General features: G+C 35.3%; 1 protein-coding gene across 2 annotated transcripts in view; it reads left to right on the forward strand.

The window, feature by feature from the left end:
- LOC149803922 (hepatocyte growth factor receptor-like) overlaps window positions 1–15,337 on the forward strand; it is a 222,033-nt gene extending 206,696 nt beyond the window's left edge. For both annotated transcript variants that reach the window (XM_089953736.1, XM_089953737.1), the window contains 2 exons: window positions 1,985–2,121; window positions 11,001–15,337. In XM_089953736.1, coding sequence (XP_089809862.1) covers window positions 1,985–2,121; window positions 11,001–11,688 — 825 coding nt within the window. In that variant the 3' untranslated portion in view covers window positions 11,689–15,337. The remainder of the gene's footprint in view (window positions 1–1,984; window positions 2,122–11,000) is intronic.
- Window positions 15,338–20,677: the final 5,340 nt, after the last annotated feature.

Genomic DNA, 20,677 nt, shown 5'->3' on the forward strand with positions numbered 1-20,677 from the left:
AGAATCATGCAGCATATAACTCTCTCCATGCAACTGGTCAACCCCAGGGAACGGCGAATGCCGATAATTCCCGTGAGTGGGTATAGCTGCAAGGCAGCAGAGGGTTTGGTTTCGGAGTTTTCCTTCTCCTAGATGAGCTACATCCAAGGTTTACGAGTCCCATTCCGAAAAGACTGGTTTTAAGGTACCAGTGGCCTGCTTTCACTCGTTCTCCTGTTAGTGGAAACATGGTCCGCCAGACATCGAAGCTGAGCCATTCGCGAAGGCCAGGAGGTGGATTTTAGTTGACAGAGGCGATCAGAGACTCAAGCCATATGGGGCAATTGTAGAGGAATTGTTAGCTTGTGTGCCACTCCCCTCCCCGTGGCAATGTCAAGCTTGGACCACCATTTGTTCCTTAATAGTTTTAAAAACATTGTCAAACCATTTGCTGTGTCTGGAAAGTTATAAAAAGTGTGGTTCCTTGAAATATTAATGTAATGTCTACAAATCTGGACATGTCATCTGCGTATAACATAATGAACTGCTCAAAGATTAATGTCTGTAACAATTGATAAACTATGTAAAGCTCATGTCTCTAATTATACTAGTGTTTGTGATATTGTGCTTAAATATGTTACAGATGATCAATTTAATAGAGAAGAGTATGCACTCCGTGTAATCACCGTGGGGAAAAACAGTGATATCATCGGTAGTTTTAGAGTTATGATCTGAATAGCTAAGTGTGAAAAAAACTCATCAAAATCTTGAAACTGATCAAACACATCTTTACCACTAGTGTAATTTGTTTAGAGCTTTTAATTGATGTATCGTTAAGAATTGTCGAGTTTGGGTCCAGAAACGAGAGTGTGAATGATAATGGACAACCAGACAAATGGATAAATGTGTGGTAGTACGATAGTTGGATACTCACCCATTAAACAGTTATAGCAGAATTGTTCAAATTACTCTTGCCATGGTATCGTTCGACCTTAGTAGCAGCTGAAACTTTAAGAAATACACCGGGAGAAGTTTGAAGTAAAATTCTTCGGTTGTCTTGTGTCATCGATAGAGGCCGTTATTTTCTCACGTAAGGTTCAAATTGTACATGATAGATTTAAAAAGAGTATTTAACAAGCTCTAAATGTGTTCTTATACTATAACATTTTTTTATTCCTATCTCCAAATATCAAACGATGTGACTTGAGATGTTTAAACTAACTTATTCCAGCTGATGAAACACGAATTTCCCATTTTGAACACAGAATTAAGGAGAAAATAGTTTTGATTGGAGAATACGTTCAGAGACCCCAAATATTTCAATGTAAATATGTTTTATCTGCATTGTTGTTACGATGCAAAATGCCTAGACGTCCACAAACTAGCTCAGACATTTGTTAGCATCACTGGTCATTGTAATGCCCCGAAAGTGTGGCTAATTGCTGCGTAATACTGCAAAGTCATCTGTTATGCACTGCTACCCAAGTTATCCATTTATTCCAGGACAACATACTGGCACATAAATCTGACATCATGACAGACTTCCTGAATGAGTACAGCATTAGAACATTACCATATCTTTTACACAGCTCTGATTTAGCTACAAATGATTTTGTGCTGATTTATGTTATCATAGAATTACTGAGGGGCAGATGAATTATGAAATCCTTCATTCGGATGGAAGTGCATTTTTCCAGTCTATTTGCAACATGGACATGTGTTGTGGTGCATGTTGAGTACTTTGAAGGGAATTGCAAATTTCCTGTTCACTAATAAACAACTGTGTTATACAGTGTACTAATATTCAGAATTTTGTAATACACTAGTATATAGTCACTTGCATTTGTGCCATAATATGTATGCATGAACAGATTAGCCTTCATGGAAATCAGCTTCATTGCTATTTGTGTACTTGATTCTGACTGACATGTTTATAAGTATTACTCACATATTTCTAAAGTAAATGAATGATAATGGTGTAAATTGTATTTTCTGTTCTTTGCAGTGGTCTTATGGAATCGTTCTTTGGGAATTGATTACAAGGGGGGTAACTCCATATCCTGATGTTGACAACTGGGACATCGCTCGGTACTTGCAGAAAGGGAGACGACTTCCTCAGCCTCAGTACTGTCCAGACAAATTGTAAGAAAATATACCAATTTTTATATTTTGTGTTGTAGCCCAGTGTCATTATTTCCGTGTGAACATGTGTTTTAATAAAAAGGCAGAATATTGTCAGTGAACTTGTGGCTTGTAGAAAGGGATGACTCTATATCTATATTTACCTTCTATTAGGAACATATTAAGCCACACTTCACTTTGATCACAGTCACTGTCGTTTAACCTGCTGTTCCACGGTCAATTAGAGGACGTTTGGAAACAAGCCACCAAAGAGGCAAACATTGTACATGCCCATAATCTTAGAGCTCTGCCAAAGTTGTAGAATGGAAACCTGACATACCGTAAGTAACTTCCAAACAGGAAAATGGTCCTACGTGGGCTTTTTCCAAAGAAGCAATTGCTTTCTAAATGAAACGATGACATAAGGTGGATAAAGAAGGATCGGTTCAGTTGCAGTTACTCTACCCATTAGTGTGAACCCACACAGAAAATGATGCCATCCTTGCAACGCCCATGAACATGATGCTATTTGCACGAGGCCCTTTTCACGTGTCAGTGGTGGGGAATAATGCTTAAATCCTTTACTACAGAGGAATGGGAAAGACTTTGCACTGACGTTTCGATGTCTTACAAATTGTTTTCCAGGGCCTCCAGGGGACCTATTTAGATATATCATTGTTGCATTCATGCCAAGTGAACCAATTTAGAGTTGTCATTGTTACCAGCATCCCAGGTGACCCATTCAGAGATGTCATTGCTTCAGGCAAACGATGAGCTCTATTTAGAGATGTCGTGGTGATTGGTTCTTAACATCATAAGAGAATATAATTCTCGATTAGTTTAAATCTTTATGGTGTGAAACATCCATGTTCCAAAACAGAAGCCCCCTAAAAGATCTTTTAGGTTCGCATTTAATGATACAGTGTACCAATTAAGGCCATCTTCATTTGATTGTAACATTAGTCAAAGTACTATCATTATAGTTATGGACATATTTATGTTGAAATTCAGAGCCCGTTTTATGTCTGAGACTTCCAACTACCTTGACGATATTCTGCGATTTTGTTCTAGATCAGATTCACTTCTGCTCCAAATTGTTCAGTTTGATCTGGTGGGAAACATGTAGTAGCTGTATAACCTGGTCGTGTAGCAGCTTCACGACAATACAGTCGCTCGATTTCCGTTTGATGTGTGGGTTAGTGACTAGTGACATGTAGGTCAACTTATGGTTAGTAAAATGTAGGCCAAAGTAACACACATTAGTCTTAACGACGTTTTACAGTGTCACGTGGTAACCATCTTGGCAGGGTGATTCGTCTTAGACTGCTCCATTGTGAGGTTGGAACAAAGCTTTGAATTTTATGTTGAAATGATTTATAATAAAGGAAACAATCTGTTATCAGCACTATTAGGCAGCCGATTGCAAATGTAAATCTTGTTTAAACTATCAAAGACTGTTCTATTACCGCGAACCATCTCATGTATATATATATATATATATATATATATATATATATATATATATATATATATATATATATATATATATATATATATATATATATTTATTTATTTATTATTAGATTAATGAAGTATAGTGGAGAAACACTGGCATTGCTTTAACAATACTAGCTGACCTGACGTCTTTCAAAAACTGTTAAACAAATTTCAACCGAATTTTGTTACATTCTTACTGAGAGAGTTTTCAAATTTATACAAAACGATGCCAGTCCTCCATTACTTGTGTTAATGTTACTAAAATAGATAAACTTTAATTCACCATTCCAAAGGGCCGTCAAAGTTTTCTCACAAAACCGGTTGAATTATGATAAAATATGGCCACAATGTCTAAACTAAAAATACTAAGGAATCTTTTAAGACTGTCACATACGAAATTGTACAGTGTAATCTAAACCTGGGTGAGAGGTATAACTTTGAAAAGCTATCCCTAAGCAATGATTGCAATATTAATGTTTGACACTGAATTCACGGGCAAGTTGGACAAAATCATTCTGATAGAAAAATACAATGATGAATGTGACGATTGACAAGAAACTATATTTGCAGTGACGCTAAATAAACAATAGTAAGGAAAATTAATGAAATGTATCCAGATGTGAAAACTATTCCTTCCAAATGGTTTATATATCTCACTCACTTGCAATCAAACCAAAGAGCCTCTTTGCAACATACACATGTAACATAACTTCACACTAAGCAGCAACAAAATATCAACAAAGTTCCACAATGTATTATGAAGCAAATGAGTAACAAAATATAATGGAACATCAATATGACAATCCTAGTGAACAGGACAGATTATCTTCATATGAAAGTCTTCCTACAAAGTAAGGTACATATTACTATGACAATCATAATGAAACTAATAATAATGAGGACTTTGTATAGCGCCTAATTTGTAGAAGCTCTAAGCTCTTTAAAACATTAGGCAACATAACAAACGTATATAATTATATGATGGCCCCCCCAAAAAACTATGAAATTAGAAAACATAAAACATATGCTGAAATATTCAAGGTAGGAAACATTATTAGGTCTTTATATTTGTTCTTGCAGTCGAAATAAGTGAGTTTTAAGCACTTTCTTGAATGGCATCACTGTGTCTTTGAGTCTAAGTTTAGTGGACAATTCATTCCACGTTGCTGGGCCCTGGTATGCGAAAGAACGTTGTCCTTATGACTTCGTTTTCGTAGTGGGAATAATGAGTACACGATTGTCAGAAGAGGAGCCTAAGTATATTGCTGGTGTATAGACAAGGGTGAGGTCGGATAGGTATGTTGGACTAGAGTCCGCCATCGAAACGTAGTACAGAGAACAAATGTTGTGCTTGATTCTGGATCGAATGGATAGCCAGTGTAGAGTACAGAGCAGCGGGTAGGTGTGCTCTGATCGTGGTACTCCGAGCAGCTGTGTTTTGAACTTTTTGAAGTTTCTGGAGTAGATGTTGAGATGAACCAGACATAATTGAGTTACAATAGTCCAGTCTTGAAAGTTCTAATGAACACACAAGTAGTTTAGTGGCAGCAACTGAAAAATATTTGCGAATTGAGCTGATGAGTGTCAGCCCAATATATGCAGATTTGCATATGTTCATGACAGGAACAAAAATATTTCAATATGATAAGCTTAAAGAAAATAAAAAATAATATCTCGAATCTGTTAACAGTAAAGAAAATACAAATCTAGGAAAAAGACGTGTGCATACACTAGTGAAGGACTGGGCTATCACATGCACGAATGGGTATAAACACAGTTTTTCACAGCCTTAACTGTCATCAAAATAATCATAATAGTTGTTCCTGGTATTTGAAATCATCAATGGGGACATCGGAGTCTCTCTGCATTAGCATTAGCAATATCGGACATGGATGGAGGCCAATTAATTTTACCAACACAAACAATTAGGGGTGACACAATACACCTGTTCCACGTATCGATACGATTCACGATACACAACTTGCGATACGATACATATCGATAAACCTAAGAACTTGATAGTCTTTCCATCTTTGGAAGGTAGATGGTTCCCCTTTATGTATGTTGACATACTGGTTGTGCTTTCAGTATGCACATTATAGATAGATATATAGTTATCATATATTTATATGCAATTCTCATCGATAACAAGAAAACAGACAAACTTTCAAACAGACTACCTGTTGGATGTCAGTGAGTTTTATTCAGCGTTTTAGGCAATTCAATGGTGGCTCCACGTAACTCACTTTAGCCACCAGATCCTCTATTTTGCACGGCATGAATGCTTTGAAAACATTTTATTACATTGGAAGACATTACTATCTCATCTTCAAAACAGAAGAAAATAAAGAAATTTCCTCGTGCAAAGAAAATCTCATCTAGTACAAACCTGGGCATTGGAATGAGGATGAATAATAACAAAATCTATGACATTGTACTTCCTCCAGATGTAAAAGACTGCTGCGGCTAAACGTACTTGTATTTATTATTTTGAAGAAGGAAACACTATCGACAACACCCAGTTATGTTCTATATCTTTTTAAATTGTTTACACAAGTGATAAACTTGAGCGCTTTAAAATCTGCCCCGTTTCTAAATTGAGTTAATTGTATTTATTCTTTCAGCACCTTCTTTCACTGGTTAAATATCTCTGCATAAAATGAGAAATTCCAATTTTTTCCCCATAAGCAATAATTTATACAATTTAAAGATAGTTGCTGCCAGGGTTTTTCTTGAGGAAGACTTAGAACTCTTTCAACGATAGTAGGGGAGAGTAGAACAGAAGGAGGAGGAGGAAATGATCATAGTTCAATATTTACCTAACACTTTAATATCTGTCTCTCTATCTACCAGCTCTACTGAAATCAAAAGATGTCACTTCTAGTTATATAAGTATTAATCTGTTAAATTACTGCTGAGTATACTCTCTTCCTTATCAGTGTATGAATATTTGTCTGTGCTTCCTTCTGAAGGGCATATGCATAGCGAGCTTTGTCAGCTTAAATATTTGGTGAACTGATCTTTGTGGCTGTTATTTTAAATTTTCCAGAGATCATGGATATTATCTTTTGGATACATCTACTCCAACACAGAATTTTGCACTAACAAAATTTTACTTTCTTGAATCAGTTGTTTACTGTGTACCATGCCAGATTTCCGATCTGTTCCATAACGCTGTATTATGATATTTAGTTAGTCATTTTTGTAGTCTGTGCATACAGAGGTATTCAAAAAAATATCTTTACTTCTTAGTTTAATGTTTGCTTCCTTATTTATTCAGTTTATCTTAACTCTGATATGGATAAATGTCTTTGTAGTATATGAGCCGCAGAACTAATATGATTGATAAAAAATGAAAACTGTATTATACTTTTAAATTGTCTGTATTTTAATAATGGCGAGCATTCTGCAATTTGTATATTTAATTTCGAAATACCACTGAAATGGAAATTGACCATCATGCATTCTGTTTTTGTCTATCGAAAAAGTACAGCTGACTCATATTTAACACCATTTGTCGGCTCAAAATCAATCACTGGTATCTCCATTAACACTTTCCCAGCTGCAATAATCCAATATACTTCATTACTTTAAAAATTGTTGGTATCATCACTATCACCAGCAAGTATTTTCCTAACGAAAACATAATGAACCATGCCGGGAATCAGACAATGTATGTTTTCTGTATCACGCATTTTAAACACGCATTTGAAAAACATCTACACGGAAGGTTCAAACTACACCATAATTCTCATTCCAGGGCACAATGTGCCAATCAAATTTACTTTAACATCAAGTCATGTCACGATTGTCATTGTGTAAACAGCAGCCTACCCGAGAAACGGATGTTGTGACAAGAACGGTTAAATAAAAATGGTATACTTTACCGATAACATTTTCATATGTGGGACGTTCAACTAATTTGAGGGATTTCTCGCGTATCACTGTTCTTCAAGTATGCAAATTCGTACAAATTTTGCATGAATTGTGCTATTAAACACCCTGGCAGCATCTTTGTTTAAGTACTACATATCAATAACTTTTGCGCGAAATTTGTTGGAACACGCTTGGATTGTATTATATATGCTGATCATGCTGCTGGGTTAAAATAATTAAAATGGAATGGGGTGGGGCATATGAGATTGCAAAACATGTAACTGAGTTAATTTGCAGACGGCGAACGAATATTTTCAAACTTCTTTTCGTTTTACTAATGAACATGTGTGCATAGAACTGCAAAGGCTGTTTCAGATTAATTGTACATTTAATGACGAATAAGGCTAAGTACTAATAATTATTCATTGCTGCTGGGGACTAAAATAACTTACATACGCTATGTATCATTCTGTATCGATTCTCCATCTCTTGTATCAATATGTGTATTGTTATAATAAAATATAAATGCATCAATATACCGATGAATCGTTTCACCCCATCACACAATATTACGTTGCTATATCTCTAGAAATCTGGTTTGATCTCTCGCTGCTCAATATATGGCTTAATGCAGTATAAGCATTGAATCCCCTCTTGAAATGAATACTTCCAAAATAATGGTTGTAGTCTCGGTGATGTTCAGACACAGCCAACTTATAAACATTGAATCCCCTCTCGAAATGCATGCTTCCACATAATGGTTATAGTCTCGTTAATGTTCAGACACACGCCAACATGTGAATCATTGATTCCAATCAGCTTTCAAATATGACTGTTATTCCCAAAATTTGAAAACATTTAAACAAACGAGATTAAAAAACTGCTGAGCAGAAGACGACTGAATTTAACAGATGTTTAAGTTCCTGTCGGACAGTTACAAATAGGCCGCCATTTTTAAAACTATGCAAAACTATTTAAATGACTCGTCTTAAACACCTCACAAAAGAATGTGACCACACAGGACAGAAGGAATTTAGACACTTTTTGACGAATGTTTATCGACCATAAAATGCAGCAAATGTTGTTAAATGTAGCACAAGCTTTAACGTTTTCTGTTCAACAACAACTTAACTTAACAGCATTTGACCATCTTTGCAGAAATTGTCATAGCTTGAATGTCTTTTTTTCAAATGTACACAGTTATTCAAATGTTAAGTCATGTATGACCACCATTTCTAGAGAGAAAAGTATTAAAATAACTGTATATAAACTGTATGACAAAAATGGACCACCTGTAACAGAGGGCATTCTGCCATAGAGCATTACAGTACAGGAACTGATGATGTGCTATCAAACATTGATGAAGACAAAACACTTGAAAAGCTCTCAAGCAATTTCGCATATAAGATATGCAACTGCGAGCACTGGTAAAAAGGTATATATCCTTTTTAAAAGCAGCTATATCTGATGAGATAGCTCCATCATTTGTATAAAATTGCACAACCCTCATGCCAGGGCGCATTCTTCCCAATTTGGCAAAAGTGTTTTCATATTTTTTGTAATGTTACCCGAATTCAATGGCTGGTTAGGATTATTTAATACAAACATGTGATGTCATCATTTCAGGATACTCTCAAAGTGTGTAAATTCTATCTTGCAGGTTTTAATAAAATGCCATTTGAAGACTGTTTGGGATGTGGGGGCACCAAAGCTGCAGTATTGGATACAAGATCACCATATTTTATTCAAACTTGATATGGTTTAGGTCAGGACATTCACTTTCAGAGTTGGTCAAATTCATTTCACCACTTTTTACATAGTCATTTAATAGTGTTTTCGATTAATTGTTTAGATCGTAGTGGGATTAAAGGCATTCTATTTTAATAATGGTCACCACGTTTATTGTTGGATCGGTATCATTTATACAAATTAATAAGTCTTTCATGCCAGGATATTATGCCTCAGAGCTGTCTTGTGACACGCAAGCACAGATCTCAGGGTGATACCATAACCTAAATTGGCGCTATGGCCGTTAGAGCTAAAAATGATTTTTGATGTGCAGAGAACAGTTCCGTTTTGTTAGTCCATGTGATAAATCGACAGTAAATAGGGTCTAACTTAGTTCACTTAGCCCTGTGGCCATGTGAGCTAAAATGAGTTTTGGCTGTGCAGAAGAAATTTCCGTTGTTTAGCACATATTGTCATTGGAAACTTGTTCCGACAAACATATATGGAGCACAGTCTGACAGTCAGTTTTTTCATTTCGTTATACCCTTTGTAGTTTGACAAAATGAAGCTTGGTGAACTTTTGAAGTTGCCACCACCACCATCTTTCACCCTGACCTTTGTTACCAGAAGACACACATGACATTGTTTCCATTATGAAAACATATGAAGAGATCATGCCTTTATTGCCTTTTCTTTCTCCAGTGCAAAACCCAGTGTATGTTATCACAGGGAATACAAACTAGGTGATGAACAGTGTGCCAGACTTAAAAAAAACGTATTGCAATATCAATATATGAATAGTAAAATATATAGCTGGACAATTATCTGTGTATGTCTTTCACACTGCCTGTATCACGCCATATGCCAGCAATGTTTAGCTAATGTTCTTATACCAACCTATTCCAATCATTACGTACAATCATCAAGATGTTTGTTTTAATCATTAACTCTATATGTCACTTGCTAGTCCACCACATAGCATGGGTGCCATCAATTAATGTTGAAACAGCTAAATGAATCTTGACAAAATTCAACAGTAAATATTCAGTTGTAAAGCCTTTTAAAATCTTTAAAATAGATACTTACCGCGATCAAGTATGACCGATGTTACTAAAACTAGAGAACATTTAATATAATTCTACTAAACAACAAAATTGTTGAGCAACATCCGACCAATTATTAAAGAAATTATACTGTAATAAGTGCCTTTTGGAGAAACAAATAGTGCTAATATGGTATCCAGGTTGGTTCTCATTGCTATAACATAGAAAAACATTCAGATAACATTTAATACACCATTCAATAGAATCCTTCTAAAAATGCCAATGCCGAATTAGATTTAACTAATGTTTTTAAACAAAATCTTTTCAATGTTTCTCATCAACACCTGCTCAAATGGATTTACTTTTCAAAGGAAAGAATTAGTTGAAATATGTCATCATATATGGCATCATTGCGAAAGGAACAAATTCATTTACATAAACCTTTCGCATAAAGTTTCCAATAGAATTCGACCAACTTTGACAGAAAACATTATGGCATAAGACCCTTAAGAATGCCAAAGAATAGTGGTGTGGCATCTCACATCAACGATGATAAAAGTATTGGATAAATTTTAAACAATTTTGTTCATGACATATGCAATGAAAAACACTGGAAGAAATGTATACCGACCATGGTTTAGTAGCCAAACACTCTTTCATTTCATTGTTAGGCAAATATCATTCACTTGAGTAATATCGGGTCTGCTTGTGCCTCTTGCTTTAGTATCAATTCAAAGTAACATCTCTCTATTTCAGGTATGTTATCATGCAGAAATGTTGGCTAGATGACCCACATGATCGTCCTACCTTCCGTGTGTTAGCAAGGGAGATAACCGATATGGTGTCTGTTGCGGAACATGACATGCAGCAAGGTTTACTGAAAATAAACATTCATTGTGCTCGGTTTAATCAAGCTGACTCCGCAAAGTACCATTACGCATATGATGCCACCTACCTGGAGCCATCTACAAAACCTGAACCTTTAGCTGGTGCTAATAGTGTAAACGACTACATCGAAGTACTTGATGACACCAATGATGTGCAAATTGATCCAACTGATGCTGCTAATGTTAACAACAAAACTGAGCTTTACCATTACGCTTATGATGACACCTACCTGGAACCGCCTACAAACAATGAACCTATAGGTGGTGCTAACCGTGGAAATGACTACATGGAAGTGTATGATGACGCCAATGATGTGCACATTGATCCAACGGGTGGTACAAATGGCAACAACAAAAATGAGCCTTACAATTATGCAACAAAATCTGAACCAGTAGATGGTGCTACAAACACCTACATGGAAGAATATGAACACACAAATGATGAGCAAATTTATCCACCCGGTGGTACTAACAGTAACAACAAATATGAGACTTGTCATGAGGAAAGAGTGTCCTTTGACGTCGATGCACCTGGCACGTTACCTGAAAATTCTTAGAGACACTCACATGGATACTGAGCAACTAGGTAGCACTAATATTGGAGGAAAACCTTTACCATAACGAAGAACTAGTCTTTAAGGACAATGAACATGATAACTATACAGGAATGGCAAAGATAATGCTTTTAACTTGACAAATTCTTGCCGATAAAAGTATTTGCGAAGAAACTGGATCCATGAACATGGAAGACAAATTTTAGAGGCCATTCATCAAAGTCAAGAGCAATGAATATTCACAATTGTTGTATGTTTTGAAAAGTATATTTTTTTCTAATGATCCCATATTTGAAAATCAATATAATGTTTTGCATGTAATATATCATATAATGTTTGATATTGTTTTATGTACAATTTATTATTATTATTATTATTATTATTATTATTATTATTATTATTATTATTATCATTATTATTATTATTATTATTATTATTATTAGAGACACCCACATGGATACTGTGAGTGGAAACTGTAACACGCTAAAACATTTGGATAAATAGTGCAGACTAACAAAATAAGCTCATTTAATGTCCAGTTCAATCATCAAAGTTTAATTTTGTAAATACTTTTCCATTGTAATTTGGTACTGTTTTTATATTTTATTTTGCTATTACGTTTTTTTATTTATTGCATATTATATTCCAAACAATGCGTATTATTAACTACACTAGTCATGGACCAAATAATCTATGCAAGGTTTGAGTTCGTAGTCAGTTTCATTTAGTCCAGTTCAGTGACTAAAATTGGATTTAGTAATTTGTCTTTGGTACAATGTTTTAATTAATTTGTTATTCTTTTCATATTCTTTTTTGATGTTTACATTTATATACTGGTCATGGATCAAAGAAACCTATGCAAAACCCTATTCAATTATCCATTGTCCAGAGGATTCTGATGAAACTGTATAAAGCATCCCAAGGGCTCATTCGCCTTAAACAGAATTAGTGCTGCTCCGACATAGAATATGGGAGCAATATTTCCATCAGTTTGACAAATATTTTTATAGCTTAAGAATACCTGCCACAGACAATCATCTGTTTGATAAGCATAATTTTACCATAATACTTGTGCTATCGTGGACAAAAAATTAATGTCTGTACTTGATACTATACTTTGTTCAAATGATGTAATACAGGTTTGAAGAAGTGACTTATATTTTCATTGGTCGTACTAGTGCCATAGTTAGAACTTAGTAGTGTAAGTAATATAGTATCACAGTCATCATATTTGTAGCTATTCCATAACTTTTCTACTTATATTGAATATAGGCCTTCATTTAGTTTTATTTTTAAATCGAATGTAATTGGTATTGTCATTAAATTTTACATTTAGCCTGTTCGCATGCTTTTGTTGAATATTTCGCTTTCACTGTAGATTATTATTAGTTTGCATCATTGAATTTGCTGTCAATATATTTTTTTATGAAATTTAACTTTATAGCCTTGATATATAAAACAAGCTTGCTAATCCTAGTCAAGACAATTTTACTTTGTACCAATTTGTATGCAAGCATTCTTTTTAAACTTTATTTTTATAATGATTTTTGTTATGATATTTGTAGAGAAGCATACTGATACATTGATTATGACATACTTTATAGTTTATAAATATTATCTTGTGTAAGGCTGCATCACTTACACGTGTAAAGGGATTAGTTTACTGTAAATATTTACAAAGGTCTAAATATGTAGAAACGAACATGCCCATTGATATCAGTGATGCCGGAACCACCAGCCATTAAAATGAAATGATATAAAACATGCCCATTGATATCAGTGATGCAGTAACTATCACTCATTCCAATGAAACGATATAAAACATGCCCATTGATATCAGTGATGCAGGAACTAATAGCCATTACAATGAAATGATATAAAACATGCCCATTGATATCAGTGATGCAGGAACTAATAGCCATTACAATGAAATGATATAAAACATGCACATTGATACCAGTGATGCAGTAACCACCACTCATTCCAAGGAAATGATATAAAACATGCCCGTTGATATCAGTGATGCAGTAACTACCACTCATTCCAATGAAGTCATATAAAACAAGCCCATTGATATCAGTGATGCAGGAACTAGTAGCCATTACAATGAAATGATATAAAACATGCCCATTGAGGTCAATGATACAGTAACTACCAGCCAATCCAATGAAATGATATAAAACATGCACATTGATATCAGTGATGCAGGAACAACCACTCATTACAATGAAATGATATAAAACATGCACATTGATATTAGTGATGCAGGAACTAGTAGCCATTCCAATGAAATGATATAAAACATGCCCATTGATGTCAGTGATGGAGTAACTACCAGCCATTCAAATGAAATGATATAAAACATGCACATTGATGTCAGTGATACAGGAACTACCAGCCATTCAAATGAAATGATATAAAACATGCACATTGATGTCAGTGATACAGGAACTAGTAGCCATTACAATGAAATGATATAGAACATGCCCATTGATGTCAGTGATGCAGTAACTACCAGCCATTCAAATGAAATGATATAAAACATGCACATTGATTCAGTGATGCAGGAACTAGTAGCCATTCCAATGAAATGATATAAAACATCTTTGCTTATGTGGACCTTCGATAAACATTTTTTTATCAACATATACTTTGATAAGAATCATCCTCAATTAATCAAACAGGTTTGCGTGATACTGCATAGTTTCTTAGTCTTTATGGTTGCTACAGATGTGGCCTATGCACATGTCCTGGCAGATTGTTTGGTTGCATTTATCCATTTTTATCGCCATTTACTTGTCTGTAGCAGTATGATGCAATATGATGATGATCTTAAGGTTGTTTGAAGTACCTTGTCAACAAGACATGTCAAACGAAATGAGTCATGTCATCATAAGAAGCGAAAGACACACAACACATGAAACCATTGCAAGTTGATAGAGGTATGGCGCCCCGTCGATGGCTTATAAAAGAAAGTATATGTTATTAATTAGTTAACAATCCGCAAAGGACAATCGAGTGGGAGTTAATACGTCCTACCTAGAAACCAAACGACAATATTGATTAAATAAATAAATGTCTCTTGTATTACACGCTTCCTGTGGGTAAGTGCATACATTTAATATAAATGTGTCAGCTGACATAATCCAGATAAATGTTTCAAATGCATTAATTAAAATTAGGATAAATACTACGGACAATACTGCAATGCGTAATTCATTGGCAAGGAAGAATATATCTAAATGTGTCATCAACCCTTCAGTGGTCAGCACGGGCCCAAATTTCATCTACACAAAATATTTTGTTTTATAATGTGATAATTAGTTACAAGGGCGAGTTCTTAAGACAGTGCCAATATTTGATTTCTTATCAAAGTGTCCATAAAGAAGGATATCGAACGAAGACGTGACATCAAAATTGGAATTTTATACTCGACGTAAGGTGGCGACTTGACTTGTGTATATGGATAACTTACATATAAATATCTTCCAGGTGTAAACCTAATTGTAGATTGGGAGAGGGATTGGTTATTGCAAAACATTCCATGTTTAGAACTTTTGATAAATGTTGCAGCCTTACTCAATGGTAATTTATAGTTTGGTGATCAAAATGCAATTTTATAAACTACGCTTAATAAAACTAATCAATTTAATTTGTTATTGTGTTTCTATTTTTTTTTTATTAAGACTTCACGTCTATTGCATATTATACTGGAAACAATACTCAGCTAGTCAAGGACCATAACGTCTTATGCAGCATCCTATTCCATCATTCATCATCCAGATGATTCCCATGAAATTGTATGCCCTTATTCCTAGGTCTCATATGTCCTAAGCAGAGTTGGTGCTTCTCGGACTTACAATATGAGTTTAATGGTGGTCATCCTGACGATCTTGTGATCGCTTTCAAACGTATTGTTGTTGGAACTTCACCAACAGACTGGTCATGATGCCTAGTTGGTCGTACTTGAAATTGTTACTGACCTAACACCCAATATGGACACATTGAAGGTCATATGTCTAATTTATACCCCTTATCCTTGTTACATGATGGTCATGTATATTTTTTAAATGCTTACTTGGTTCTAAATTGAAATAGTGCCTGACGTCTAATTTCCTTGTAAATGAATATGGTACTGATATATTATACATAAGACCTTGTTATTGATAATCCGCCGTAATGGATGGTGATATCAACAATGGTTTCTAATAAGAGCTGTCTTGTTACATCATGATAATTGCAAATGAAAATGATGCATATTTGATATTTTCCAAATATTATTACCACTAATACTCCAAATGGATAGTGATATGATATATGTGGTTTTTTTATCAAAGTACGTCACATCTAATTTGTTTATCAAACAATGGTGCTGTTCTGACATTCAAATAACTGTCACAGTGCCCATCTTTAAAATATTAATGTTGCTTCTCCTGAACGTTCTGTCATATTGACATGGGGTTCTTGAACAAATGCCTCTATCATATAGTAATGTTAATGACATTTAAAAAGACAGATGAGAAGAAGACTACACAATTTAAAAGACATTTGAGTGCCTTTCAGACAGTTACAAATGATATCAACATGCAATCAAAGAGACTAACTTTTTTAAAAATATGTAAAACTGTTTATATTACTACATCTCATACACCACACAACACAATATGGCCACACTGGAAATAAAACATTGAGGCTCCTTTTTAACGAATCTTTATCTTATTAACAACAACCACACAGCATTTGACCATCTTATCATAGCTTGAAGACTGGACACAGTTATTATATTGTTACGTCAATTTTAAACCACGTGTTGCAATCCTCTCTAGAGAGAAAAGTATTATAATAACTCTACAAAAAGTGTCAGACAGAATTAAAACAACTTTAACAGAATCATCTTGTAATAGGGCAGTTCAGTACAGTAACGGATAATGTGCTATCAAACACTGATGCAGACAAAAACAAATGAAAATCCCTCAAGCAAATTTGCTTATTAAATAAGCAATTGCGACCACGGGCAGTAAAGTAAATAGACCTAATTTAATTAACCACTGCTATTTCAATTAGCTGCGTGGCAGATATCAGCCAGTTGAGCAGTCTCAGACCTTATTGTGTTATTTGTTTTAAAAGGAATGATTTAATGCAGGAAGGTTGGCAAGAGTACACCTTACCAACATTTTATATTCTCAAGACACATGGAATCAACTACAACACCTGTACCAGCAGGTGGTGCTGTAATAACAAAATAATTTGGACAACAGCTACATGGATGTACTTATTGCCACCAAATATGAACAAATTAGTTCTTCAAGTGGGGTCCCAATAGTAAAGGCGAAAATGATTCGTACCATGATGAGAGAATTGTCCTTCACATAAATGCATCGGTCAACCGTTACCTAGAAGTGCATAGTGACACTCGTGCGCAAACTGAACCACAGGGTTGCCCTAATCATGAGGATAATATAGAAACTTGCCATGGCGAAGAACCAGCCTTAAGAACTATGTACATAATGGACTCCGGGAACCAATTAGTTCAACATATGCGACAGAGAGTCAGTCATCATGTGGTGTTATTAGGCAAGAATATCGGCTAACACATACTGTCAAAGACCTTCGCAAATGCATACATGACGTAAGATGCATTGCAAATCATGGTGACATAACTGGGAGTAGATTAACTAATCTACCGGTTGGTGCTTTAAAGTATATATTAGTGTCATATACAGTAACAGCAATGATACTTCACTTAACAATTGATCACATGAAAGCACCTGCATGGAACATGTTGGCAATGCAGATTGTGATCGTGAAGCTTACAGCTAATATAAAGGACTGCCACTACAATGGAGGTAAGATTTAAATGGCATTCATCAAAGTCAAGAGAAATAAGTCCTCAAAGCTGTTACCTAATAGTCCCATGTTTGTAAATCAATATAACATATACCAGTCATTTGAATACACTCATAAAAATTGCGTACGTACAAAGTAATATCATTAGTAGTAGTAGTAGTAGAAGTAGTAGCGGTATTAGTTACATGTACAGCTTAGAAAAAAAATATGCAGCTATATTATTCAAGAATAAGTTTGCAAACAAAAACATAAACAATAAGATGCCTTATTCAGCCTTGGATTACTCAACAGGTTGACATCCGTGTAAAAGCAAAAGATCGGCATAATTTATTTAGTTTGATGCTTGTTAACAATATGATATCTTATATCATCATCATTTGTATAAAATTGAAAAACCTTCATATCAGGATGCATTCTCTCCATTTAGGTATGAGACAATTCAGATTGGCTTGTTATTATGTTATCTTAAAAGCTTCTACAATTGTTTGTAATGGTACCCACATTTGATGACTCATTACAATTATTTATAACCAGCATGTGAAATCATCATTTCATGATACTTTCTGCTAGACCCTTTTAAAGTATATCGTGCAGTTATTATGAAAATACCTAAGTTTTTCGGTGGTGTTTTGTGTATGGATATCCTAAATGCTACAATATTTGATACCATATTTTATTCAAACCTGATATGGTTTAGGTCGGGACATTAACTTTCAGAGGCGGTCAAATTTATTTCAGCATATTTTAATTAGTCATTTAAAGGTGTTTTCAAGCAATTATTTAGATCGTAGTGGTTTTCTAATGATTCCTTTTTTAGTAATGGTCACAATATTTGACGTGGGATCGGTATCAGTTATTCAACCTTATAAGGCTTTCAAACCAGGATATTATGCCACAGAATTGTCATGTGACACACAATCCCCAGTCTCAGGCTCATAAGGTAACCTAAATTGGCCCTACGGCCCTGGGAACTAAACATGATTTGTTGATGTGCAGAACACATAGAACAAGATGGTTGCTATCGCTTAACAGGATTAAAGAAGCTGTTCCGTTTTTTATTGCCGTTTTCATGATATTTGTGCTTGTTGCCTGTTTTTCATCTACGTTATTGTGTTCATTATGTATTGGTTGTTAAATTCGTATGTGTTTCTTCATCTCCTTGTTTTGGAAATGAGAACAATTAGACTTTTTCTCAGATGTCTTACTCCACTGTTTTGTAACAAACCGCCATCACGTGATACTCGCCAGTCAACCCGTTTATGCTACCATGGACCCTCATTAATTGCTTTAAATGATCACTCTTTGGCTCTCCACGCTAAATTGCGCTCTAGACTAAACGAACTGGGACTACATTCATCATTACCTAAATGTAAACAGAAGCGAAAAAAGAAACGTTGCTTCAAAGCTGGCGTAGAACAGGAAAGATAATTCTAATTATCTCCCTTATATCGGCTCACCAATTTAAATAAATCTAATTCAAATCCCTATTAATTCGTCAACCGTTATGTCAGATATCCATGAGATACCTCTGCATATTGTATTATTCAATGACCAGTCAGTAGGACCACCGGAAAAGAACACAGAAATAGTTACTTTTATCAACGACCAGAATATTGACCTCTTTTTCCTGACAGAAACATAGCTAAAATATCAGGCAATGAGACCAAGTGTGCGGGTCTAACACCCACTAGTTACTCCATTAAGTCATTCCCCGTAATTCTCGCGGAGGTGGAATTGCTGTTATCACAAAGAACACAATGATAAAATGTCTTAACCACACCACAACATTTAATTTCGACCACACATCGTTTGAACTAGTCCAAACCATACTCACACTGGAGCAAAGGTCAGTCCATTTGTTCTGCGTATACCGCCCTCCTCCTAGTAGAAAAAAAAACAAGCTGGCTGACTCTCTCTTTTTGGAGCAGTTTCCGAATCTCCTGGACTAAGGAAATTCGATAGGCGGCAACCTGGTTATTCTTGGATATTTCAACTTTCACTTTGACTGTCCTGGAAACCCAAATACATAAAAACTCATAGATTCCATTAATGTTTTCAACCTTAAACAGTCAGTTAACCAACCCACCTATAAACACGGTTCGCATTTCAAACTGGATTATTCATAGACCTGATGATAAATTTATACGGTCCTCACTGATATCCCATGACCTTGCATCAGATCACCTCTGCATTATACACCATCTTGACGTATCAGTCCCTAAACCTCCACCTTTATCTGCTACTGAGCGAAACCTCCGTATGATAAATAGAACCAAACTAATGCACGACATCTAAGCTAACTTAACAACTTGCTTACCTCCTACCGCAGAACAACTCGATAACTGCATGCGTTCATTACTTGACAAACATGCACCAGCTACCATGTTCAGAGTATCAATTCAAAAGTGTTCTCCATAGTATGGCAGTGTTAGGGACCAGCTTCGCACTGCTAAAAGAGACCGCCGTAAAGCTGAGAAGCTGTGGCTTTCCACCAGACTCACTATTCATAAGCAAATCTATGAAGCCGCTAAGAAGAATGTCATAATATCGTCCAAGCAACGAAATCAGCCCACTACACAACTAAGATCATGGAAAGTTCCATCTGCAAAGAGCTCTTCAAGATTACTAATAAACTAATGTCAAGGAATAAATCTACACCACTTCCAACTACCTTCTCTCCAGTCGATCTTCCGGACATGTTTGCAAATTTCTTACGTGACAAAGTACAAACCATTAGAGATAAGCTTGACACCACAATTTCAATTGACTCGTCGTCACCATACAGTTGGGATACATAATTGAGCGGCAACCATTAGCAGCATTTGAACCTGTCTCTATGGATTTTGTACGTATAATCCTGATGAAGAGTGCACCAAAGTCATGTAAATTTGATCCAATTCCAACATCAAGGCTGCTTGAGTGCTTAGGTCCGGTATTGCCTTCACTAACTGATGTTATTAATACCTTTCTCTCATCCGGGGGAATTTCCATCATTTTTCAAAACTGCCATTGTAAAGCCTCTGCCCAGTTTCTAATTTCCCATTCATATAAAAAATCTTACAAAAGATTGTTCTGTCCCTGTTTGTATCTCATCCGAATTCAAACAGTCCTTTTAGGAAGGTACAATCTGCATATCGCCCTTGCC

The sequence above is a fragment of the Sinohyriopsis cumingii genome, chromosome 3 (assembly GCF_028554795.1).
Source record: "Sinohyriopsis cumingii isolate HCF-2022 chromosome 3, ASM2855479v2, whole genome shotgun sequence".
NCBI classification, from domain to species: Eukaryota; Metazoa; Mollusca; class Bivalvia; order Unionida; family Unionidae; genus Sinohyriopsis; species Sinohyriopsis cumingii.